We start from the raw sequence: 26,325 nt of genomic DNA, 5'->3' as shown, positions 1-26,325 counted from the left end.
TGACTTCAACTAGCTAGGTCCAGTGATGGTCATCTCTTTTTTAACAACCTAGTATACACTTTCCTCGCTGGTTCTGCCGACCATCAGGTGTTGGGCGTAAAGCATAGGTTTAGCCGTAAGTTTAGCAATGCAAATGCTTTCATCCTAAAATAATGCATGATCTTAGCTTAACCTAAAACAAAACCTAGGGAAATTATAAAAAAACGAAAATCAAAGCATCTAAAGCCTATCGAAGATCGTGATTCGAAATTGGCCATATTGGGACTCCATTTTGTATTTGTTTTTTTAAAACCCAAACTGTTCCCTACCTCCCATCTATAAAAAGCCTCTCTGAACTCAACGTTTTTCTTCAGCTCGACCAACCTTTGCACTAATTAAGTTCAATTTGTGTTTCCTTTGATAAATGGCTTCCAAGGTTTCAGCAGCAATCCTACTTCTCTCCCTTAACCTGCTCTTTTTCTCAGTGGCCAACGCTAACATTGTTAAACATACCGAATGCCCAAAGAATAACGTGAATGTTTGCGTCAACGTGTTGAAGCCCGGGGGAATTCTTGCCAAAGATAGCCCATGCTGCACCCACATTCAACATTTGGTAGCTCTTAAAGCGGAGCGTTGCCTTTGCCCTATCGTCAAGGCCAATAACTTGGGTCTCGTTGAAGCCGACCCTACCGTTCAACTGGAGCTACTGCTCAATGGCTGTGGATGTCGGCCAACCAGAACCTACTACTGCTAACGAAACCGCTCTCACTATTCTTGTCATTATCTCCTCGTTTATCTGCTTGGGCAAATGGTCTAGTCTAGGTCTTTTTTGTCATGCATGAATCATCGTTTGTGCGAATAATGTTCTTATGGACGAGATGGCTAATGGTTATCACCTTCCTTTCCATTGTCGCGATTCTGGTTATTTATGTAATCAGAGATTTTTCTTTTTTTTTTCATTTATGACCATGAAATAAAATGTTATGGATATAATTATTTCAATCTGTGCATTTCACGAAACCTTTGCATACGACTTTGTCTGTGATCAGTTTTTTTTTTTCTCATTTTGGATGATATTTAGATATAAATCTAAAAATTGCAAATCATCATCTTCATTAGATTTGCAATTCCTAATGAATATGATTTGGGAGACTCTTCTTGGAATATTATATCACTAAATTGTTTCTTTCATTTTAAGATCGGATGATGGACTAATTAATGTCCTCTTAATTACATTTTCAATTAAATTATCCGATAATTAAGGAAAAAAAGATGCGATCACTTAATTAACTAGATTGTAAAATGACCTTTTATTTTATTACTAGTATTTGGTTTTTAACCTTTTTTTATTCTATTAATCTTGGAAATTAGATAATGAGATAAAGCTTGTTATTTTAACAAGCATTAAAAGAAGGTGGGTTATAGTTTCATATTTGATCCTGAATTTGTACCCAATTTATAATGTGGTATCTATATAAAAAATCGTTCAATTTGATGTCGTGTGCTAATTTACCCTGTTAATTTTATTTTTTTCATTTGGGATTATTATTCGTGATAATAATGGTTTCGCTTTTGGTGGCATTGTGAGTTATAAGGGGATCATATGAATACATAGTGGGCGGAGTTAAGTGCGTTGATTGAGGGTATCACTTTGGCCCGCTCGTTTAACTTCGATAAGGTCATCTTTGAGTCTGATTCTGCGAGCTTAGTCAATCATTTTCTAAAACACCATGAAGACATTACGATCTTGGGCCATCAGATCAAAAAAATTAGAGGCATGATTGAGCTATTCGGCAAAGCCGATGTTAAGTGAATTGGACGCGATAGAAATAAAGTGGCGAATAACCTTTGTAAGCTTACCTTGAATAACCAGTGTAACTTGTCTTTTGATATGGAGTATCCAAACGATATTCATAATTATATAATTCTTCTTTATTTATTTTAATTGAGGTAGTGAACTTTGGGTCCATTTTTGTCAAATTCTTTATTTTTTTTTTCATTACTTTGGCAACAAATGGATGTCAAATGTATATCTCTTTAAATTTATTTGCTTTCATGGATGACATGTTTGAATGCCATATGTGATTATACAGTTGATTTTGGTTAAACTATTAATTCCTAATTCAACAATTATAAAATTAATTTTTCTAAAATATTTTAAATATTTAAAAATCATAAAAATAAGAAAATAAATAAATAAATAATATAAATATAAAGATTCATTTTATAATTTATAACAATAAAATTAAATATTTAAATCTGATTCAAATATTCTTTTAATCGATTTTATGATGGCTCAGTGCTCCTCTTATTTCATAATCTCAAGTCGACCATTAATTTTTTTATACAACTATTGTTGTAGTATGATTATGATCTCTCGTACATAAACAGGTCCATATTGAAGGACAATGAGCCCGTTCCATTTTGTTTATTCCCTAATACCACTGATGGGCCTATCAAGTTGGGTGATATCGAGACCCAACACTACCATACATTAACTTACCCAATAGGAAACTACTGTTCAGTTCTAGAGAAAGCGAAGGGAAAAAAAAATGGCAGGAAGATTGAGTAATGTAGCATCAAAGATCATGGGCGGAAACGGCATCGTTTCACGCTCCGCTGCCTCCTCTCTCCGTCTCCGTTCCGGCATGGGTCTCCCTGTTGGCAAACATATTGTGCCCGACAAGCCTGTAAGCTTAATCAATCTATTGTTTTCCTGATTTATTCCTTGACTATATTAAAACAATTCACCCAAAACCCTAAAATAGTTTCACATTGTTTTTGACGCTTCAGCTTCCTGTAAATGACGAGCTAATGTGGGACAATGGAACTGCCTTTCCAGAACCTTGCATCGATCGAATCGCTGATACTGTCGGAAAGGTAATAAATTTTTCGAATTTTTAAGGTCCTTTTGGTGATTATCGTTGCGGGATTTTGGATTAATTAAAGAAATTGAGTTTCTTTTTTCCCTCCCTTGTTTATTCTTATGTTTGATTTTTTATTTTATGTCTTCTTTCTGAGAATAGTATGAGGCATTGGCTTGGATGTGTGGTGGTTTGAGCTTCTTTGCATCGTTGGGATTCTTAGCTTGGTGGAATGATAAAGCCTCTAAGATTCCATTTGTAAGTTAAAAAAAAAAAAAAAAAAAAAAAACAATGACTTGATTGTTTGATTTTGCCTTGGTTCAGTTCAAATTTCCTTATAGCTCTTAAATTTCTTTATGCGAGTGATATCATTTTGTAGCTTTGGTGACGATTTTTTGGTATACCCCAAATTGGAAAAAGTAGAAATAGAGGATATTATTGAATCAAATGCCATGGTACCATAGTGTCGCTCTGTTTGTCTGCTTAGAAAAATTGAATCTCATGCACAAGTCAGTGGCGATCATAGGATTGGGGATCGGTTATCTGAATTATTATACTAACTACACACGTTAGAACAGAATATCTTTCTTTGTAGACGATTCAGGACTCTAGCCTGTTTTCAACAATCTTTTATAGCTCTAAGAACTTTGCTCAAGTTTATGATTTAAGATCCATGTCTTTGGTTCTCCTAGCTTCTTTTTCTAATGAACCCTTGCCTTTGGAATGGAGACTGCTTTTGGCTGTCTGCCTTCATCAAATGTTGAGTTAGCAAAGTTGACAATGTATTTTGGGGTTTGCAAAAAAACCCTTGTAGGATAGTTTCCTTTTATTCCTATACATGGGGGATGCGAAAGTACTTACCATCTCACCTCCACGGATATCTCAAATGGTTTGTTTGATAAATAGCAGAACATAAGCTCTCTGTAGAGGTACTCAGTATGACATTGCTCAGGACAGCAGTATATTTGATATGCATTTGTTAAATTTGGTTTAATATTGTGTTTGCTTGCAAGGACTAATTAGTTTGTTATAATCTTTGGCTTTGCTTGGTAAGGTTGAAAGGAAAGGAAAGATGAAAAATTGAAGGAGAAAAGTAGAAATATAGAAAAAATATATTTTTCTTTCCATTAGGGTGCTTGGCAAGAAAGATGGAGAAATGGAAAGGAAAATTAATTTTCTTCCATTCATTCCTTGGTAGAATCGAAAAATTAGAGGAATTTAAAAAAAAAAAACATTTAATCTGGTAAATATGCGTATACTTAACTTAGATTTCTCTCATTCCCCCCCCCCTCCTTTCATTCCAGTTTGGAATGATTTATTTTTATGCTTTTGGATTGAAAATAGTAAATGTTTTTTATTTTCTTTCCTCTCACTTTTCTTTTGTATCAAGTACATTCAAATTATTTTGTTTTCACTTTTTCACTTCCTTTTTCCATCCATTGTTTTACTTTTCTCTGCAACAAAGAACGCCACTAGAGTTGTGTTACTTGTTGGGAACATATTTTGATATACTCTTTTTTTTTTTGCAACTGTTAACCAGGCACCTAAAGTATATCCATATGACAACCTGCGAGTGGAGCTTGGTGGAGAATCATAGGTAGATCTGTATGAGCAATTGTACGGTTCTTGTTGTCACTTGTCTCCCCATGTGTTTCATTTTACTTCTGGAACTCTGAACAGTTGAATAATGGATTGTGGGTTTGTTGCTGAAGCAAACATTTTGAACAAATATGCATTTCCTCCTTGTCATTTTAGGATTGGTGCTAAATCATGAGAGAATCAGAATATGGTGTGTGTGTGATTATTGGTGCTAAGCCATTTTTATGTTCATCAATGAATGGCAAACAAAGGGTGAAATTGCTTTCTCTGCTTTCCTTTTTCCAATGAAATCTGTTTTCCCACATATTATAAATTTATAATATGACATGTCCATTCCCACGTCTCAATGCGGAACCATTTAAAAATTACATACTATGTGTTGATTAAATGGAATCATTGTTTGAATTAACTAAATATATAGAGCAGGAATTAAACAAAATTATAAATAACATTGCGCCATTTCTGTATTAGCTATGAACTTGCAAATTCAAAGTAGCGATTGTACAGTAACTACATGGTGTACCTTAGGCTGTATCATGCTAGGGACTTGATCATAAAGATGGAAAACAATTAAGGACTTTTTTTTATACAATTCATATGTTGTATCACCACACAAATAAGCCTACAGATCTAATTTTAATCTCGCCATAGATGAAATTACTTCAACCAATAGGTTTACTTTTGATGGGAATATCATAATTATATTTCTATGCAGATGTTGTGTCCACATTATTCAATGATTGTTCTGTTTTTGTTAAGCCAGCCAACTTGAAAATCAAGTGGGGTTTTACAGAATCCAGGGATCCAAATCTGGGGGCCATGCGCTGTAACCAGAAACTGGAAATCAGATATAAAGTTGGGATAAGATCATTAGTGTGTAGTAAAAAAAATGTAATGTGTTTTTAGGATAGATTTAAATAAATAAAAAGTTGGCAGAAAGTATTATAAAAAATTATAGTTTATTAGTTTTAATAAAAGTTTAATATATTATTTGATATTTGAGTTTGACATTTTGTATTAATTTTAATTTAGATGAGTACTTATATTTGACAAAATTATTATAAATTTTAGACTTAAATATAATAATAAATTTTAATATTTAATTCGAATTTTAAAATTAAATTTGATGGAAACTAATTGATAAATAGTAGTGTACAAACATCATCATTACAATTGTATATATTTAAAATAAAATTAGAAGAAATGATGGCATGCCCATACAAATATTTTAAAAATACACATATATATATTTACCATTTACAATTTAAAATAAAATCACTAAAAACAAACAATTAGAAAAATAAATCAATAAATGAGGTATTTTGATTATTTAGCATTACAATGGTACTTTTAAACAGTAAAAAAAAAAAAAAAAAAAAAAGAGCTATCATCGTTTGTTTAAAATAGTGGAATGGGGTCAGCGTATTTTTCCATTTAAGAAGTAATTTCCAAACAAAATTATTCATAATAACAACAACATCATCGTTTGTTTCATTACCATTTATGGATGATGTTTTTTAATCCTATTATTTCCGAAACATGCGCATCATCTATGTTTCAGTATTGTCCCCAAACCCCCTCCAATTATAGCTCATTGCTTTAAATTTTTTACAGAAACCGTTTTCCCTAAATAATCATTTAACTATGTTTTGATAGTATATTTTTCATATGAATCTCCAAAACTGGTTTTCTCCTCCAGTTCCAGAAACGGCACCTTTAAATTCCCAGGAGTAGTCATCAAAATTATTATCACCGTTTACTAATTTGGAACCCAGATCTATCTGAGAGGAAAAATGTCCATATTCACTTGGATTGCTAGTCAGATTTAAAGAAGCATTTGTCTCAGCTTGGCTATACCAACTTGATATAAGATCATTGATGGATATAAGATCAACATCTTCATGTTTCAATGGATCCTCACCAAAGATGGACAGGGGCAATGCTCCTCTGTTTTTCTTCACAGTTTCCTCATTCCCCTAAGCACATTAAATGGAAGATGAACAGTGACGAAAGAAATTTTATTTCAACCCATTTTTATTGCGTAAAATTACTGCTTATGTGGACATGACTAGGTATGCCCGTTTGTGAATTAATTGGATAATTAAAATGTTTTCAGATAATGATTAAATTGTAAATATTTTTATATACGTGATCAAAATAAAAATATTTAAAAATTGATTGATTAAATAAATGAATAAATTCTAATTTATTTATAATAATATCCGTTTTGAATTTACTATTCATGTTTTTAATTATCTTTTATCTCATATTTTATTTTTCATGGATTAGTTAAAATTATCATGAAAAATGAATTTAAAATTGAATTTTATTTTACAAATTAGATTTTCAACTTTTTAGTAGTTTAAACATATTATGAGCTACAGAATTTCGAATTAGGCTCTTATTCATCTTATTTAATGAATTCAACCAAAAATAAAGTCAAGAAGGTTGGCTTAAAAATTTGTAACGTAAATTTGCCAATAACCTAGAAAAACTCCTTTAATTACCCCCGGCTGCTGCTACATTATCATTCTGTCATACTGCCCCATCAATGTTCACTTTCCACCAGACTTCAGGCGGTCTTGTCCACCATTAGGTCGATGATCACATTGGTTCCCTCCATCCAACTCCAGCCCCTCACTACCCCGACTCCTAATGACCTCTAAATTCAGCCTTTGGCTCCTCCTTTGCACAACACTTTCCATATCACAGAAATCTTCATCGAAGATTAACCTATTACATCTTTGCCATAAGTTCCGGCAAATGGCTTCAAAGAGCACATCCCAATCCACAGCATCATTGGCAAAATAATCCGGAAATCGCAGATTAACAAAAACCCAATCCTTAATTTCCATCGACAAAAATTCATTCATATTTTGAGTTATCACGACCAATGCCCAAGTAACAACAACAGCACTACAAATTCTCATAACATTATTTGCATCCTCCATTATATTCAAGCAAAACGGGCACTCCCCATTCATTTTCACGTGTCAGTAAACCCTTTTCGCATTCGTCATAATTTTACCATTGCTGAGTAGCCATAAGAAACTTTATCAATGGTGTCAAAGCTTTCTTTGGTAATCACTTTATATAGGCGAACTGAACTGAGAATTGTCGTCTAGTATCCCATACCCACCTTAGGTAATCATCTATGTCTAGATGTAGATTTGATCATGTTCACTGCTATATTAAAAATATTTATTTATTTTTGTAGATTCCAACTACATTACAATAAAATTGAAAGAGAATCACAAATAATTCACGTACATTATGACTCGAACTTATTTTAGTTGTTTAATTCGAGATTTGTTTTTTCAATGCAACTTATTTAAACAATGTTTAACCTTAATTTAGTTAATGCTGTTAATATTATAACAAGTAGGACGCGAGTACCATCTACAGAACCTAATTAATAAAAAAATTGAAAACAAAAGACGAGCTTTCACATGTTCAATTATTAAAAACACAGCAACTGCAAAGTGCAAACGCTTAGCTAGTTCACGAATGACTTCTGCTGTGATACATTACTTAGGCTGTACCATCTACTGATCTTACAAGTAAGCACAGCATAATTAATAGAGGATGCTTGGCCGTAACTATTCAGGTCGAAAATTTATATATTGCAAAAACATTTTATGTTTCCTTTTCGAAAGATGCAAAAGCTGGTGGATATTGTAATTTCAAATTATTAATTGGTTTTAGATATGAATAGGGAATGTACTTAACCCTTCTTAAGTTATTTATGCTTGGGTGATGTTCCAAATTTTTATAAATTCCTCTTTGTAGTAATGAAATGATATTAGTTGAATGTTTTAAAGAACAAAAAAAAAAGATATTCATAAGTACTCTTCCTCCACCAAAATCTTTTATAGAAATTATTTCTCTTCCTTCTTAATAAGATATCACAACGAAATTGCAGAATCTGACGAAAATAAAAAAAGAAATTGCAGAAGTAACCCTAGCAAAGGCTAATAATATTAAAGTAATGGCAAAGGTTTTCAAAACGATGTTAAAGGAAATGAAGTAACTAGTGTAAGAAACAAACAAATAAGTAGGTCATAGAAATCTGCGAAACTGAACCTCTACTGTTCCGGCTCAGAGATCAATCACTTGTTCACGGATTCAAACTCAGCTGTTCAACAGTCACGGACAGGACATTGTAGTTTGCAAAAAACTTACAACCTTCCAAAATCTTCAATTTGTTTTTCAATTTCGTCTCTTGGGAACCGTATCCTCCATGTTTTTTCTTTCAGGTACCTTCTTAGGGGTCTCGCTGTTTTGAAACTCTTAGCCATAGTCACGGGTTACACTGACACGTTAAAGTTGAGCTATATATAGTTTCCTTTGAATTTCATCCAATCCTATCAAAACTCAAACGGGGGGAATATCTTGGAACCCTAAGTCATGGGTTGGAAGCTTACGGCCATGTTTTTCATCTTGTTGATTTTCATGTTTGTATCGTTGCCACCCATTTATGCTTGTGCTCCTTGTACAAGTCCACACCCCCCCTCATACCACCGCCCAAAACACCCGGGTCACCCTAAACCTAAGCACCCACCAAAACATGGAGGCGCCCCAAAGGTAGAACCGCCATCCAAAAAGCCGCCAAGGCCACCAGTTATTGTCCCACCAATACCAAACCCTCCCGTTACCAACCCTCCTGTTACAAACCCACCACCTTCTTCTCCTTACCCACCTTCTGGTGGAGGGGGAGGCGGCGGTGGAGGAGGTGGCGGTGGCGGTGGTGGAGGTGGAGGTGGAGGTGGTGGCGGTGGTGGTGGTGGGGGTAGCACTCCTGCTCCACCAACTACCCAACCAACATGCCCGGTTAATGCACTTAAGCTAGGACTGTGCGTGGATGTGCTTGGAGGATTGGTGCATATTGGGTTAGGAGACCCTGTTGAGAATGCTTGCTGCCCAGTGCTGGGAGGTCTACTAGAGCTCGAAGCAGCCGTTTGTCTTTGCACAGCCATAAGGCTTAAGCTCCTAAACCTTAACATCTTCATTCCCCTTGCTCTTCAAGCTTTAATAACTTGTGGGAAAAACCCTCCACCTGGTTTCATTTGTCCTCCTCTTTAAGCGCCACATTCATTACTTACTAGGCTATCCGTCACACTTTCTCTCCCGACGCACACGAAAAAAGACAGTCAGATAGTCAGTTCAGCATTTAGGCAGGGTTGCCACCTTGGTCACCTATTCTTAACTGTTTCATTAGCTACCAAAAAACCCGTTGAAATTGTGAAAAGAAAATCTGTACTTTTCCGTTATTAGGTTTGAGTTGGGGTCGTTTTATGATTTCACCATTGTTGTTGTATTTTCAATTGATTTAGAGTTTTTTCCTTTAATCTTCAGGGCTGGAACTTATAGAACTTGCATTCGAAAGTATCATGATTTAACTCAACTAAAATGAATTAATAATCTTGGGTGGTACTTAACTTAGAAGTGACCTAAATGCAATACATTCAGTCGCTTCTTTTATATTATGATTTACAGCTAATTTTTAAAAAATTTTACAGTATTTATGTTAGATATTAGAGAAGTCTATACATATTTTTCCCATAGTAATAATAATTGACGTAATCGGCTTTGCAAGAAAATTTAACGTAATTAGACATCATGGTAGATAACATATATTCTTCAACTACTTATAGTTATGGACAGGCGAACTATTTATGGAAGAATCTATTGTAATAATTGCACTTAGAGAGAACATTATTATCTTCAAACTCAATAATGCCACTATTATCGTTAGAATAGCAATTCATCGACATTATCTAAATAGAACTTCGTTGCTTGTGGACGTCATTTTCCTTCGAACGAAGACGAAAATAGTTTCAGTTTTAGCATTAACTAATCAAATTTCCAATGCCTCAAAGTTCAACCTAAATCTCAAGTACAATAATAATTAATCAGGATGAGTTGGATATCCATCTCAGCTCTCAAAAATCAATATCTATGACATGGCAAAGGTGTCCTCCCCCCCCCCCTCCTTTTAGTAAATTTTGTATTTGCATTTTAGTTATTATAATAGTACATGCATGTATCGAGGAGATTATGAAAACTTAATTATTGGATTATGATGGTTGTGGTATTAGGTTATAATAGGAGACAAAAATCAGTTCACGGGTCTTGCTTTAAAATCCTTTTTTAGGTTATATTTTATTTTAAATCTTTTATATATATTTCTAATTATGTTATAGGTGTTAAAGCAGATAGAATCTCGTTTTTTATCACTAAGATTTAATAGGTGTAAGAATGGGATTGGGAGGGTTATTGGCTATTATTACCTCCCTTTGCGTGGGGTTGGAGTGCCCGTTTTCTTTAAAGAATCTTAATGCAAGAAATTAAAGGTTAATGGTAATGAATACGACATTGGTCTTATCCATGGTAGACAATAATCATAATTTTCCAATTTCATATTGATGTTTAAAATCTAGTTGTCGTTCATGCTTTTTTTTTTTAATAATTTATTCCTTTCAGGTATTGCATTATGACCAGAAACTTACCATCAAAAACATAATAACAAGGTAGTGATGTGATATATTACATTCTTAAAACAACTAGTATTTATGATTTTTAAAATGAGTATAGAAAAAATGCTTAACTAAATGAAATAAAATACACATGATTATATCACTTTTTATAATGTAATCATAAAATTATCACTTCCTAAGTAATCAACACGTTTAAAGGAAGACCATTGTCTTGAAATCTCTGGAAGGCCAAAGGAATCTTTTGCCTTTCTTTTGGTGCAGTGACGGAGGCTGAGGTGAAATGAACCTTCTTTTTCATCATTTCCTTTTTCTTTTTCCTCGTTTGAGAACGCGTTCATATTAGTCACGGGCTCCAAACTGTGCTTCAGTGGGTGGTTCTACCGGCTCTCAAAACCATGAGCCATGAGCCATACCACTCTCATTTATTTACTTTCTTGAAACCACTTAGTACTAACTAGAAAAGTTTATTACTATATTATGTACCCATTAAATATCCTATATTTTTAAAGGTAGACAAAATATCAAACGTAAAATGAATATTAAAAATATTAAAAATGTTTATAGTTATGTTATCAATAAAAGTATCACTAGATATTTTTATTAGGAGTTAAATTGTATTTTATCTCATTTAAAATTAAATAAATTAATAATTTTATATATTAGATTAAAAAGTAAATTTAATTTATTATGTTAAAAAGTTTATCAACTTGTACTATTAAAAATTAGCGTTGCTAATAGAATAATTAAACAATAGCACATAACATGTTACTTGTACCTCATGTTAATGTATATGTATATATAAATTTTAACAATAAAAATAAAAAGAAATAACAGAAAATCAATCTATTTTTAATTTAATATTTCTGAATTAATTTACTCAATTTTTTATGAAAACAAAAGGTTATCTTACTCATACTACTTGGTTGAATGGTACTTTTAATTATCTCTCCCACTCCAAACAATAAACGAGATGAGAACCGTAGGAACGATTGAAACCTCTCGTCCTAATTGTTTACACTTGTCGGGCCCTTTTAGTGAAACATGTCCCAGCTGTTATTTCTCAGACCTTCACAAAATCTGAATCGGCATTGATATGCGAGCATGTTCCTCCTCCCTTTTGCTTCTTTTATTACACGACATATTCCACACTTTTGCCTTAACCTTCACGAGGTTTAATAATTCTGGTACTTTATAATTCTTCATGACCACAGGAGGTTTTAGATATCATGTTATTTAATTGAAATAATAACAAGCTGGTTACATAAGGGTTGCACTAAGATACTGACAAGTAACAAAATAGAAAGGATAATATAGGAGACAAACCAGGTGATCTCAACCTGTAGAGTAAAAAATAAACAAAAGAAGAGAATGCTTCCTATATACAAAATGTTTTCGCCACTAAAGTCACGGCCACGGGACCAGATACTGTAGCATTAGAGCATTGAGAAATTAGACATGCTTCTACTCTGTGATGAAACATAGCTGAATTATACTAATATTTCATTCCCCATGAAGATACATAAATCCAAAGAAATTAAACATCTTCTTTTTTATATGGTGTTACATTTATTCAGTATCAATCCAAAAGGAAACAACACTACAACATCGTAGATTAAACGACCAGTTACCGAGAAAACATTGATCACTTCAAACTGGGCCTTAAGAACATCAAAACCACGCAGCACTAAGAAGAGAAAGAATTTAGAGAACTGATTTAGCGACATTGGAAGCCAGAGGGTACTTTCTTTGAGCAGACATTAAGAAGCAAACTGAGGGAAAGTGGGACATTAAGGTTGATGCCCAAAATATTAGCTTTGATTGCCGTGCAAAGGCAAACGGCAGCTTCAAGATCAGCAAGACCTTGGATGAGAGAGCAGCAGGGTTGAACAGGAGGGGTACCAATGGTGACGTTGAGCAAGCCACGGAGCAAATCAGCACATACACCGAGTTTAAGAGCATCTCTAGGGCACTTGCCAGAAGAAGATGGGGAGGGAGTAGGGTTTGGCTTTGGTTTAGGTTTAGGTTTAGGTTTGGGGTTGGGGGAAGGGCAGGAACCACAAGCACTCACCAGGGAAAAGAAGAGGATGTTGAGTGCAAAGAGGAGGGCTAGTGATGCTGTTCTTTTCGAACCCATCTCTCTGGCTCAAAAAACCCTAGCTAGCTAACTTGCTTTTAAGTGGAAGAAGTTAGTATAGGAGAGAGAGTGTAGCAAAGGATGGAGAATCTAGAGTGCAGGGTGGGGGGGGTTTTATAGTGACGGAAAAGGAGGGTAAGTCGGTTGATTTTGACGATAGCTAATTAATATACATAGTAAAATGTGAATGCATATATTTGAAGTTATTGGGATTTTATTTTATTAACGGCCGACATAAAATTATGATTTTAGGTGGCACAAGAATAAGAATTTTGGTGTAAGTTTGGATGTTTGTGATTGCGAGGTGGGGGAGCAAATTGCCATGTTACGTCAATCATTCAATCTCTGCTGAAAAAGGCCCATTATTCGAGGTCTCCCAAACCCAATCTCATATGAAAGCCCAAATAGAACACCACCTATCTTTGCATTGGCTCCTCTAAGTTAATTGGATCAAAGCCCTAATCAATGAACTAAACTAACAAAGGTCAAAACTATCTTATAAGACCCCATAATTTGCCCAAGTGAGAGATTTCATCACCATCGTAGAATTCTACTTTTGAACATAATAGAAATAACATGAATGCAACATAATTTTTTATACAATATTAAAGGTAGGAATGTAAATAATAAGATTTGAATTCATATTAAATTGACAAAATTTTTAACTATCACTCCATTCAAATTAAAACATGCATTGAATTTTATGTAAATATAATAGCAACATAAAATATGACACAAGTGATAACTCTTATGGGTCAAAGATGTAGAGATAGAACATTAAACATTTCTAGGACAAATAGTATATATTTAATATTTGATGCCATGACTGTGAAGCGAAAACACGAGGGTTTTTCATCTTCATTGATATATCATTTTCTATGTTTGATAAGTATGACATCCATACATGAAGGTCAGATGAGGTGTTGGCCATATCTGTGAAGCGAAAACTCGACTGACTTGGAACTTCTTTCATTTTCCTTCGATCATTTCATCAGTGTCTTTAACTTGCATTGTGGAGCCAAAACTAAATGCTTTCTCTCTTTTTTTACTCTTTAATTAACATCCCATTCATGCCCGAGAAGCGAAAACTCGAGACTTGTAATTACTTTAATCTCTTTTTTTTTTCTCTCTCTCCCACCCTTTAATATTAATGGCTGTGAAGAGAAAACTCGAAAACATGGAATTGAAAACCAAAAAAAAAGTTGACTACTTACAGTATATTTTTCTTGATTATCAATCAATGTGGGGAATTTACATTAAAGAGTGTTTTTTTGTTCTTCATATTTACATTGAACTCTGTGAATAAACGAATATATATATTAAACAATTGTAAATACCATTTTGATTCTATTATTTTAAAAAAAAAAGGGGCAAGCTTGATATACTCTTATCACGTTTATCACATTTTTCCAAATTTGTTTATTTTAATTTTTTGGTTTTGATTTTTGAGCCATGTTTACCCTCTTTTTTCTTTTCTGCCCTTTAATTTTAAGCTAAAAATACATAAATGGCCACCTTTGATAGTGGGGGAGGGTGGGAAAATGAATCTGTACCGTGGGACATGCATTCCACTTTCCCTTGTTTCCATTCCTTAATCTTGTATTATATTAGCTTGGTTTAGGGTTTTCAACACAATGGGATCAACTTTTTGAATCTTTGATAATATAATTTAAAGAAATCGAAAATGGATCCGAATCCAAAAAGCTTAGATCAGTACATTCCCAACACATGGGATCATGCTTTAATTATGAAGAAAAATAAAATTGTTGTTGGCGAATGGCGTCCACACAATTATTGTGACTTCCCCAGTTGGATAGAGGTGTTTATGGGTCGGGCCGGGTAGGGTTCGGGCTGGGCTCAACTAAAAAATCATGCTCATTTATTGGGCTCGGGTCCGGCCGGGCCCAAAAAATGGGCCTAAAATTTTTTCCAAGCCCGACCAAGATAAAAATACTAAAACCCAGGCCCGACCCGGCCAGCCCGTATTAATTTTTATATTATTTTAAATATATATAATACATCAAAAATACAAAAAATCAAAATAAATATTTTTCAACAAATTAAAAATAAATTTTAAAACATATGTAGACTTAAATAACACTAAGATAAATGCAACTTAACAAGCAAATGCTTCTAAAATAATAAAAATTAACAAATGCCTTTAAAATAATAAGAAAATTAACATAAAATAAATTTTATACAATATCCAAACAATATCAACAAAATAATAGCAACATAATAGTAAAATAGTAGCAAAATAAGGAGAAAACAATAAGAAAATAACATTCAAAAAAATATATATATATATGCAGATTTTTTTTGTCCTTTAGTGATTCGGGCCGGGCCGGGCTGGGCCCAAGCTAAAAATACCTTACCCGAGGCTCGGCCCATTTTTTAAACGGGTCTTATTTTTTTGTCCAAGCCCATTTTTCTGGCCTATATTTTTGCCCAAACCCTCTCACATTTCGGGCGGGCCTTCGGACCAGGTCGGGTAGCCCAGCCCATGCACACCTCTAGTTGTGGACTTCCTTAGGCATTAGCTTAATTACTAGCTTCCATTGCTCTAATTATTACATAATCAAACTCCTTCCTTGCATCTCTCAACTCAGCTTCCTGGAATCTACATCTTCCTCTTTTTTCCTTACATATTTTCTTTTAACACTTGTGATTATCAATAATTGTAGATATACTCTCTCTTTTTTTTTCAAGAAAATGGGTTACATAAGAGCTCTGACTCTTTAAAATGCAAAAATGACGCTTTAAAATTTATAAAATTATATGTTTGTTATGATATTCACTATTATCGACTTATAATTTGATTGGGTTCGGGTTGAATTCTACACAGTTCGCACATCGGACTCGCTTGACACCATGGGTTTGTAGATAAAGCACTCACACCTGCATGTAAGATCGCACAATGTGACATCGCACACTATCACATAGGCGAACCCCTATCGTATAAACACGTGTTAAACCTAGAATAGGGTACGTGTTGATATGCATAGAACCTACTAAGATATCACATTAATGAATAGTAATCATATCATATAAATACGTAACTTTACCATCTAAAGAAGGGAGAGAAAAACACTCAACAATGTTATACATGGTAAGATTGCACTCAAGCCTTCCAAAATTGATACAATAATTTATTTAATCCTTTGAAAAATTATAAATATATAAGTTAATACAATGACAAAATTATATTTTAACTCTCAAAAAATATAATTTAATTTTGACCTCTTAAAAAAAAGGTTTTGTCCGTTTATGATTTCAATATTTCACTAAAAATGGCTTCCGAAAAATAAATTACTTTTCTGAAAAAGCTAATATTTTTTGGTGTTTGGATGAATCCGTGTAAAATATTTTTGGTTGTTTGATGATTTATTAAAATATTTCATAAAAGTTGTTTTAATGAAACAACCATACATTTAAGATTCTATTGAATTTTCATTATTTAATTGAGTTTATTATATATATATATATATTTATATTTATATTGTTCTTTGTAAAACAAACATGACATAAATATATTTGTTATAAAATATTATACTGCAATTTCCTTTTAACAATCAAAATTTATTTTATAATAAAAAATATTTTGTAATAATCAATGTCATATATAAACTTAATAATAAATAATGCTTAATTAAAACTTAATTTAAATTATATGAGAGTACATATTGACACATTAGAGTTATAAAGGGATAAATAAAACTAAGCATTATTTAAACAAATACTCATATTTATATAATTAAGATATTCATATTTTTATACTAGGTTAAAATATGTCATAAGTCCTTGTACTTTTCAGTAAATTTGAAATTTAGTTCATGTACTTTTATTTTTAGGTTAGTCTTACTTTATAGATATCAAAATTCAAGTTTAGCTGTTAGTATTATTAAAAATATTTTGTTAAATTCATGTTCATTATAACATCATTTTTTTTGCTGCATGAATATCGAATATTTTTTATTAAAAAATGTGACATCAACAAAATTAACAAAAAAAAAAATTAACAGTGCTTACAATAGGGTTTGATTTTCAAATTTAAAAAGTAGAGGGATTAAATTCTTAAAAATAAAAGTACAGGAACTAAATAACACAAATGACTTATTTTTCTTCGATTTATAAGTCATTTTTTGTTGATCAAGCTGTTTTCATGAAACAAAAACAAAAAATAAAAAAAATATTTTTTCGAAATCTAATTTCAATAAAACAAACAAAGCTTAAATAACACTATAATCTTATTCTGTTTTATTTGACCGAGTAAATTAGGGTTGATTAGGATAATTAAAGTAGAAAAGGAAAAGGTAGAAATTTAATATTGATCAGCTCATTATATTCCAAAACCTATATCATTAAGGAATTAAAAATAGCTACCTTAACTATATATCAAGCTACAATGTTGGTCTTGACCACGTATCTGAGTTAGTGTGTCATCTCATAATCAAATCAAACAATGTACCAAAGGATACGATAAACATGTCGGTTTAATTGCCACATCAGATATGACTTCGTGTTGGTTTCAAAAATATTAACGCGTGGTGGACGATGAAATCTTTGGTTAACCGAATTAAGTCCGAATATTGTTCTTTTTTTTTTTTTAGGGTCCCGATATTGTCTTAATAATGATAGTTTTTTCTTGTAATTTATAGTCTCCAATTAATTTTTATAGGTTAAATTTTATTGTTAGTTTTATACTTTGTAAAAATTATGAATTTAACTTTTATATATATATATATTAATTTTAATTATTTTATTTTTGAATTTTGAAATTTTAATTCATATTCAAATAATAACAGTTAAATTTGTTTGATTAAATTCTATTATATTAGTCACGTACTATATATAAAGCTATAGGTTTAGACTATATTTTTAGTTATATTATACTTTTCAAATTTTAAAATTTTAATATTGACACAAACAAAACTTATTAAACCTATTAACTAAATTTTTTCTAATAAAATGTGATAATATATTAATCGTATCAAATTTTGAAAATAACAAAATTTTATAAATTTAATAACTAGAGCCTAAAACCAACATATTAAAATATAAAGACTAACCCATAACTACTAATTGATAATCAGTTTGTTTGACTTATAAGAGATTGTGCTGTCCATCCATGAATTGGGATATAAGTTAATATTCAAAACCAGTCGCATGCTCTTTTATTTTTTATTTTTTTTAGGGTAAAACCACTAGCATGCTTTCAATGGGAAACTAGGGAGGGACCCTCTCTATTTATTTTTCTTCTATGTTAATTAAAAAAGTGGTGTAGCATCCAATCATAATGTTACAACTGGATTAATTGATTCTCTCTCATCTATTATAGGACTGTTTTAATGAGAAATCAGTATATTCCATTTTTGAAGTTAATAAACAGCCTATGTGACTTAGCCACTTGTTCATATTGTCTACTATAGTATATGCATTGGCTCTTGGAGAACTCCAAGGAATACATGAAATGTATTCTTTATTCTACTCTACACACCATCCTTAATAATACAAACATTTAATACTTTATACCATAATTGTTATCCATTTGTGACCCTTTCTTTCCTTTCTTGGGTTGTCAACGTGAAGCTATTCATTTGCTTATAAAAATTAATATGAATTAAAGAATGAAATTAATTATATGGTATAAACTATAAAGCTATTGAATGTCATTTGTAGTTATCGGTGGATATATATGCCTTTAATTTCTGAAATATATGGTTGCATTAATCACCTTAATGGTTCATGATTATATTTTGGTTGACTTTTCTTGATAAAAATAACATTATAAAATAGTTTATAATCCATGAAGAGAAGGTTTTATCAATATTTTTAAAATTCTTTCATGTTGGTTTTAATTATCCGCTAGTAAATACACATTTTGCCATTGAAGTAATATATATATACAAGGGTGATAATTAAAAAAAAAAAAGCACCTATTTGGAAAAGGCCGCCACCATGAAACCGACCAATGAAGTCTTTAATATTGACTAAAATTTTTTTGGTCGATGGGGGGTTTAAAAAATTATGGATAGTCAACCCTAGGGCTCAATCAGTGGTGGAGAATCCACCCCAAAAGAGCCCACGTAGAATCTTTGGAATCAGACGTGTCACGTGTTCCAATGGTAGGGAGGGGTAGGTTCTTTCATTACCAACAACTGCAAATATGTCTTTTCCAGATTCCAAAAAACACTCTTAAATATTAAAAAAAAAAATTTAATGTGAGAGTAATATCAATTCAATAAATGAAATTATAACAAGGTCCTTCTAGTAACAACCTATAAGCAATACTCTTCTTCTTATAGCTTCATTTCCTAACATTGACTCTTCTTATCAGCATCATTTTTTTTCAATATTATTAAAATCCGATGAGTTGAATTGAAATTAACTAATTTCATTCTTCAATTACTGTAATATGATAAATTTATCAATAATTGTTTTCAACTTGTAAAATATTCAGTATAGAATAAATAAATAAAAATTTAGAAAAAACGCTTGAATTAATTTTTTAAAATATATTTTGTAGTGTTCTTTAAACCGGATTAGATTGGTCAGTCAAATTAGTTGGATCTAGAATTGGTCAGCGTATCAGACTGAATCGGGGTTTTGAATCGATTGATTCGAGAATCGGTATAAAAAGATTGAATCAAAAAAAATCGGTTGAACCAGGAGGTTGAGCCGGATTTTTTAATTTATTATTTAATTATTTTTAATAATTATTTTAATGGAAAGTAGGTCCACATTAGCCCTTGAACTTTTTTCTGATATATTTTGAACCCTTAACTTAAAAATTATTATTCATTTAAGCCCATTGTGTTAATGGCCGTGAAAACAATAGGGATAATGTAACTTTTGACCCTTGAACTTAGCAAGTATGTCCACATTGGCTCCTGAAGTTGACAACTAGGTTCACTTTGATACGTCTACTTTTTTTTTTTGGTTCATTTTAGCTTTTGAACTTGACAATTAAGTCCATTTTGATCCCTAAACTTAAAAAAATCTAAAACTTTGATAATATGACACTTTGAGTTTGAAAATTTTAACAAAATTTAGATGATGATGTGGTAGAATCTCAGAGTTTCATATTTAGTACAATTATTAAAATATTGAATATAAAACTTTAAGATTGTACCACATCATCTAATTTTTTTAAAAAATTTTAAACTTAGAGTGCCATATCATTAAAGTGTTAGATTTTTCAAGTTCATGGATCAAAATGGACCTAATTGTTAAGTTCAAGTGCTAAAGTAAACAAAAAATATATATAAGTATCAAACTGAACCTAGTTGTCAAATTTAAGAGTCAAAAGTTACATTGTTTATTTTTTAGTTGAATTGATTCAATCAATTGAAATAACAAACTGATGACTTGATCGGTTCAATCACCCATTCGATTTAAAAAAAATTTCTTATTAATTTACAAGCCCATCCCGGTCCAAAGCATTAAATTCAATGTTTTTTTTTACAGTAAAATTTTAGAATTTTTTAGGTTTTGGCTTTAGCGTCATATATGATAAGAGTTTAGGTTTTCAAAATTAGTAGTCATAACATGATGCTTAAGTTTTGTTTGTGTTTTATTGAATCATTTGAAATTTTTTCTAAATTTTAAATTTTGTTTTTTTATTGGTTTTTATTTTGAATTAGTTGAATGGTCCGGCTCAATCGGTTTGGTTCCAACTATACTTCTAAGATGGGCCGTTCTTGTCAATAATTCTTTGTGGCAAGATATAATTATAAGCCACCGTCCAACTTTCAATTAAACCAAATGTACGATTAATTCCCATAAGACAAAATAAAAATCTAATTTAAGGGTGTTCATCACCAACACTTTAAAAGATTAATTATCAATTGACAAATTTTATTCTTATTTAATCTATTATTTTTAGTTGAATTTAATAAATAATTATAATATACTAATTATACGTATATTTTATAGATATCACCTTAGTCAGCATTAGATTAAGGATAGCATTAGCCATTAAGCAATTAAAAACGAAAAAAAAACTATACATCAAGTTTAACCGCGTGCTTAAACTCATTATTTTAACATTTTAGTTATATTTTAAATTTTTTAGGAGAAAAAATTAAAAATAAAAAATTTAATTTATTATTCTCATATTAGAAATGAATAGAAATGTGGAATCACGGTTTAGTTATCATACATAAATATATATTTGTATAAAGTGGATGCAAAAGAGAAATCGGGAGCAGGAGCATCCGGAGAGCTTCATGTGAACGTACGGATGCACCCATAGCCCTTTTTAACTTTTTCTGATTTCACCCCATCCTTTCATCTCCTGCACCAATATTCGCTGATTAATTGCTAATCAAATGCAATAGATATATAGCTGATATATGTCTCCCTCTCATGCATTTAAAACAATTGGACACATATTTCAACTAAAAGCTCCTTTTGTGGCTATGTTCTTAATTTACTCGTTGCTGGCCTGGGTCGTCAGTTTCCTTTCCAACGGAACCTACCATTTTTAGCTTGTGCTATTTTCGCATTAATATTGGCACACTGTTAGTGCATTTCATACGTTGTTATTATTCCTATGCTGTATGAGTTGAGGAATTCATAGTTAGGAAGTATAGTGATGTGTAGCTAAATTATGAATATGTGCATATGTAAAATAAAGTCGAGGAAAAAAAAAAAGGGTTATCCATGTTATCAGGTATCTCCTGGCCAACAAGAAGTTATATATGATGTGCCTAAATATCTTTGTTTTACCTAAATAATGAATATTTGCATATGTAAAAAGACTTAAAAAGTACCGAGTAACATGAACTATACATGATTTACATATTTCTTGATAATTGTAGTGTTTCATATATTTTCAAGCATAGTAATGAAATATGGAAAAGTGTAATGATGCATTGGCGAGAAACTCCAGGGTATTGGGAGATTGGGATAAAGACTCTGATAACCACTCTTTTCGTATAAAAACAAACATGAGTCCTTATCATGCATGTAAGAAATACAGTGAACCCATGGGCACTAGCTAGGTGGCTAGGGAAAAAGTAGAAATAGATTTTGACCTTCAATTCGTATAAAGGAAGGAAGCTTTCTTTTCATTTTATTTATTAAAATTTCCCAGCAGCTGGTATGGCCATGGGAATTGGATGGTGTTCATAGCAAATGAAATTTGAACCGTTAATCAAAAGATTTTGTGTCATGGATCTTTTCTAACATGATTTCCTACACTTTGAGATCGACCAAATTAATGTTGCTTTTTGCGTGACTACTAGTCATTATTAATTAATGTGAAATCTGAAAGCAACTTGCATTAAATACATATCAGTCCCTTTTAGGTAAAAATATAATAAATGAAGAGTTTATTATTGTACCGAAAATCTTTAAAAAATCTGATTGCTAGGTTAATGCAGACTTAAATACAAATATTAGTTTAGTGATTAGTTTTTTTTAATGGCATCAAAAATTAAATTGCAGCTGAAACTAAAAGTTTATTAATAAATACCAAATAAAGGTTGTCCCAAGTTAGAAAACTTTGGTTAATGGAAATGAAGACCAAAGGGTGGTGAAGTTGCCAATCCTAACACAATATCGTCTTTGGTGCACTCACTTATCATGTACATCATTGCGTATACAATATCCAAATATCTATCGTTACAACTTGCCAAAATAGTTTGAGTAGATTATCATATTATTTGGTGATTCTGAACCTCATGGATTGGTTTTTATGGGTTAAAGGTTGTTTTTGTTAATTGATAATTATTTTCATGCTCAAATCCGATGGTTTCAAAAAAAAATTTCTTGAGCCGACCTTTCATTCCTAACTACGTTTCAAAAATTTCAACTTTGGAGTACATGTATCAATCATTTGTGTCCAACAATTAGTTAAATAATAGCACAACCAATCAATGTAGGCCAAAAGTGTCATTTCCTTCAAATTGGACCTTTTATCTCACATGTTGGCCTCAACATGATTGTGCCACCACCCAAGCATCCTTCACTTTCCTCTCTATAAATAACCCCTCACCACCCATTGCTCCCATCACTACTCCTTTCTATCAAATTCAAAGTTAGCTTTTTGCAACCATTGTCTCACCTTGTATCGAACAATGTCCCTCCCTGTAACACAAGGGAAAACCCTCCCTGATGCCTGGGACTACAGGGGCAAGCCGGCCGAGCGGTCCAAGTCCGGTGGCTGGGCCAGTGCAGCTATGATTCTAGGTATTTTATCCTGCACCTCCTCCATTTGAATGCTTTAGTTTTTGCTTTTACTTTTTTTTTTAAATTTTTGTAGGCGTTTGGTTTTGAGTTAGCTAAGCAGATGGGGTTTTCTTTTGTTTGTGTATATCTCTATCAGGTGGCGAGGCATGTGAGAGGCTAACAACGTTAGGTATAGCTGTTAATTTGGTGACGTATTTAACTGAGACTATGCATTTAGGGAATGCTACCGCAGCCAACACAGTGACCAACTTCCTCGGCACCTCTTTCATGTTGTGTCTACTCGGTGGCTTCATCGCGGATACTTTTCTTGGCAGGTTTGGCCTCTTCTCTAACTCCAACTCTCACCACCACATTTTCTACTTTTGCATGCACTTGGCGGATACAAGAGGGGCTGGCATAGGTATTTGCCCCCCCTAAAATGGAAAATTTCAATTTAGGCCCTTGATTTTTTTAAAAAAATAAAATAGTAAAGGTAAAATTATAATTTGGCCCCCTAAAATTATAAAAAATATATTTAATTCTTTAAAAATTATAAAGATATATACTATTAAAAATTAAAATTTCATTCGGCCCCTAAAAATTTGTATTGGCTTCGCCTCATTGCACCACTCTCAGTTAACCATGACTTCTCTCCTATTCACAGATATCTCACCATCGCAATCTTCGCCACCGTTCAGGCAACTGTAAGATTCATTTCCTTTGACCTGAAGATTAATTATTTTCTCATTTTCTTTAACCTGCTACTTCCGTGTTTAACTTCCCACCTTAAATGAAAAGCTAAAAGTTCATTAATCTTTAATTACTTTATTGAGCAGGGCGTCACCATATTGACCATCTCAACCATAATCCCAAGCCTAAGGCCTCCTAAATGTACCAGGGACAACGCAACAACTTGCACCCCAGCAAGCGGTATACAACTCATTATTCTCTACCTAGCTCTCTACCTGACCGCCCTTGGAACTGGGGGACTCAAATCAAGTGTCTCGGGGTTCGGGTCAGACCAGTTCGACGAGTCGGACCCTGAAGAGAAATCCCAGATGACAAACTTCTTCAATTGGTTCTTTTTCTTCATAAACATAGGCTCACTTGGTTCAGTCACCGTGCTGGTGTACATCCAAGACAATTTAGGACGTGAATGGGGCTACGGTATCTGTGCTTGTGCAATCGTGATAGGGTTGGTGGTGTTTCTATCGGGTACCAAGCGCTACCGTTTCAAGAAATTAGTGGGGAGCCCATTGACCCAAATTGCCGCAGTGTTTGTAGTTGCGTGGAAGAAGAGGCATTTGGAGTTGCCATTTGATTCATCCCTGCTTTTCGAAATTGATGATGCAGTTGAAGGATTGAATAACAAGAAGAAGAAGCAAAAGTTGCCTCATAGTAAGCAGTTCCGGTTAGTATTCTTTTTGAAAACCAATCTTTACTTTTATTTCATTTCTAAACACGAACAATCAAAGTGTAATTATTGAATTTCCTCTATTTTTTTCATTGTATAACATATCTGGTTTAATATTGACTGTGAAATATATAGGTGTTTAAAGATGAAATGATTAAAAAACATGCAGATTGAGACTTTAATATGTAAGTTAGAGGTAATATTATTCAATGAGGAATAGAAAGAGAGATCACTAGGAACCAAACTAGATCAATCCTCACAAAATCTTGTATTCAAACCATCACTTTACACCTTCACCATCCCCAGTTAAGCCTATTCACTTGCTTTACATCACGCGCTATTAATAGTAACCATATCTTTTTTGACACTTGTGGACATTCTTTAATTAATTGCCTTTGATATATGGGTCATAATTAAAAAAACACATTAGGATAACCTTTTATTTATTATTGGCTAATTTTTTTTTCGTTGCTTGGTATTGTGTACAGTTTCTTGGATAGGGCAGCGATCAAGGACCCATCTGTGCCTGAGGCAAACAAGTGGAACTTAGCTACCTTAACAGATGTTGAAGAAGTGAAATTGGTGGTAAGGATGTTACCTATTTGGGCAACCACTATCATATTTTGGACCGTCTATGCCCAAATGACAACCTTTTCCGTGTCTCAAGCTACGACCATGGACCGTCACATTGGCACATTCCAGATCCCACCAGCGTCACTCACAGTTTTCTTCGTCGGCAGCATTCTTTTGACTGTCCCAATTTATGATAAAATCATTGCTCCGATTGCAAGGAAAGTGCTTAAAAACCCACAAGGGTTAACTCCTTTGCAAAGGATCGGGGTGGGTTTAGTATTATCCATTATAGCAATGATAGCTGCTGCACTAACGGAAATCAAGCGATTGAGGTCCGCAAGCTCACATGGACTTACAAATGATCCATCAGCTCAAATCCCAATGAGCGTGTTCTGGCTGATCCCCCAGTTTTTGCTAGTGGGGGCTGGGGAGGCCTTTACATACATAGGGCAGCTCGATTTTTTCTTGAGGGAATGTCCAAAAGGGATGAAAACAATGAGCACAGGTTTGTTTTTGAGTACTCTTTCATTAGGGTTTTTCGTTAGTTCTGTGCTAGTTACTATAGTTCACAAAGTGACTGGAACCAAGCATCCATGGCTACCAGACAATCTGAACCAAGGGAGGCTCTATGACTTCTACTGGCTTTTGGCAATCTTGAGTTGTTTGAACTTGGTAATTTACTTGGTGTTTGCTAGGTGGTATGTGTACAAGGACAAGAGACTTGCGGATGAAGGGATTGAATTAGAAGAAGCAGAAGCTACCTTCCATTAATATGGATATTGATAATAATGTTTCTCTGGAGTTGGAGTGAACAAGTCACTTTCATTAAGATTTTGTGTCTGTAACTTTGTATACAAGTCCTTCGGTTGACTTCAAAATAAGGTTGAAGCCCTCTTTACATGTACATATTGAATATGGTAAAGAAACAAGAATAATTTCAAGCGAAGAAAGTTAAATTCTTTGCTTTTGCTTCAAAATTATTAAGTAGTACTGTGACTGGCACTTTTTTTTTTGAAGGAATCTGCGAGTAGCACGTTGTTTGATAGATTTGGGGAACTAATATTTGATACCCAATACTTGAAATCCATCTTT

The 26,325-nt window shown here is 32.8% G+C and overlaps 5 protein-coding genes across 6 annotated transcripts; 4 read left to right on the top strand and 1 right to left on the bottom strand.

Moving 5' to 3' along the window:
- Positions 1-403: 403 nt before the first annotated feature.
- LOC108477869 (putative lipid-binding protein AIR1) lies at positions 404-733 on the top strand. The gene has a single exon (XM_017780347.1). The coding sequence runs from the start codon at positions 404-406 to the stop codon at positions 731-733; it is 330 nt and encodes a 109-aa protein (XP_017635836.1).
- A 1,741-nt stretch (positions 734-2,474) lies between these two features.
- Positions 2,475-4,572, top strand: LOC108477197 (NADH dehydrogenase [ubiquinone] 1 beta subcomplex subunit 8, mitochondrial-like). The gene is made up of 4 exons (XM_017779668.2): positions 2,475-2,669; positions 2,773-2,859; positions 3,006-3,101; positions 4,384-4,572. Exons 1-4 carry the CDS (start codon positions 2,532-2,534, stop codon positions 4,438-4,440), a joined length of 378 nt encoding a protein of 125 aa, XP_017635157.1. The 5' UTR covers positions 2,475-2,531; the 3' UTR covers positions 4,441-4,572.
- A 4,131-nt stretch (positions 4,573-8,703) lies between these two features.
- Positions 8,704-9,790, top strand: LOC108477021 (36.4 kDa proline-rich protein). Its single transcript, XM_017779431.2, has one exon. The coding sequence runs from the start codon at positions 8,850-8,852 to the stop codon at positions 9,522-9,524; it is 675 nt and encodes a 224-aa protein (XP_017634920.1). The 5' UTR covers positions 8,704-8,849; the 3' UTR covers positions 9,525-9,790.
- Positions 9,791-12,418: 2,628 nt separating this feature from the next.
- Positions 12,419-13,235, bottom strand: LOC108476671 (14 kDa proline-rich protein DC2.15-like). Its single transcript, XM_017778941.2, has one exon. It carries the CDS (start codon positions 13,071-13,073, stop codon positions 12,654-12,656), a length of 420 nt encoding a protein of 139 aa, XP_017634430.1. The 5' UTR covers positions 13,074-13,235; the 3' UTR covers positions 12,419-12,653.
- Positions 13,236-23,031: 9,796 nt separating this feature from the next.
- Positions 23,032-26,210, top strand: LOC108478479 (protein NRT1/ PTR FAMILY 6.3-like). 2 transcript variants are annotated; one of them, XM_053022523.1, is made up of 6 exons: positions 23,032-23,267; positions 23,404-23,581; positions 23,911-23,950; positions 24,083-24,657; positions 25,149-25,738; positions 25,929-26,210. In XM_053022523.1, the coding sequence occupies exons 1-6, from the start codon at positions 23,156-23,158 to the stop codon at positions 25,976-25,978; spliced, it is 1,545 nt and encodes a 514-aa protein (XP_052878483.1). In that variant the 5' UTR covers positions 23,032-23,155; the 3' UTR covers positions 25,979-26,210. The 2 variants fall into 2 exon arrangements, with proteins under 2 accessions (XP_052878483.1, XP_017636428.1); XM_017780939.2 differs by having other exon boundaries at positions 23,042-23,267; positions 25,149-26,210.
- The last annotated feature ends 115 nt before the right edge of the window (positions 26,211-26,325 follow it).

Source organism: Gossypium arboreum, chromosome 12 (genome assembly GCF_025698485.1).
Source record: "Gossypium arboreum isolate Shixiya-1 chromosome 12, ASM2569848v2, whole genome shotgun sequence".
NCBI lineage: Eukaryota > Viridiplantae > Streptophyta > Magnoliopsida > Malvales > Malvaceae > Gossypium > Gossypium arboreum.
The sequence above is the reverse complement of the archived record's forward strand: the minus strand, read 5'-3'. Positions and strand labels throughout refer to the sequence as shown.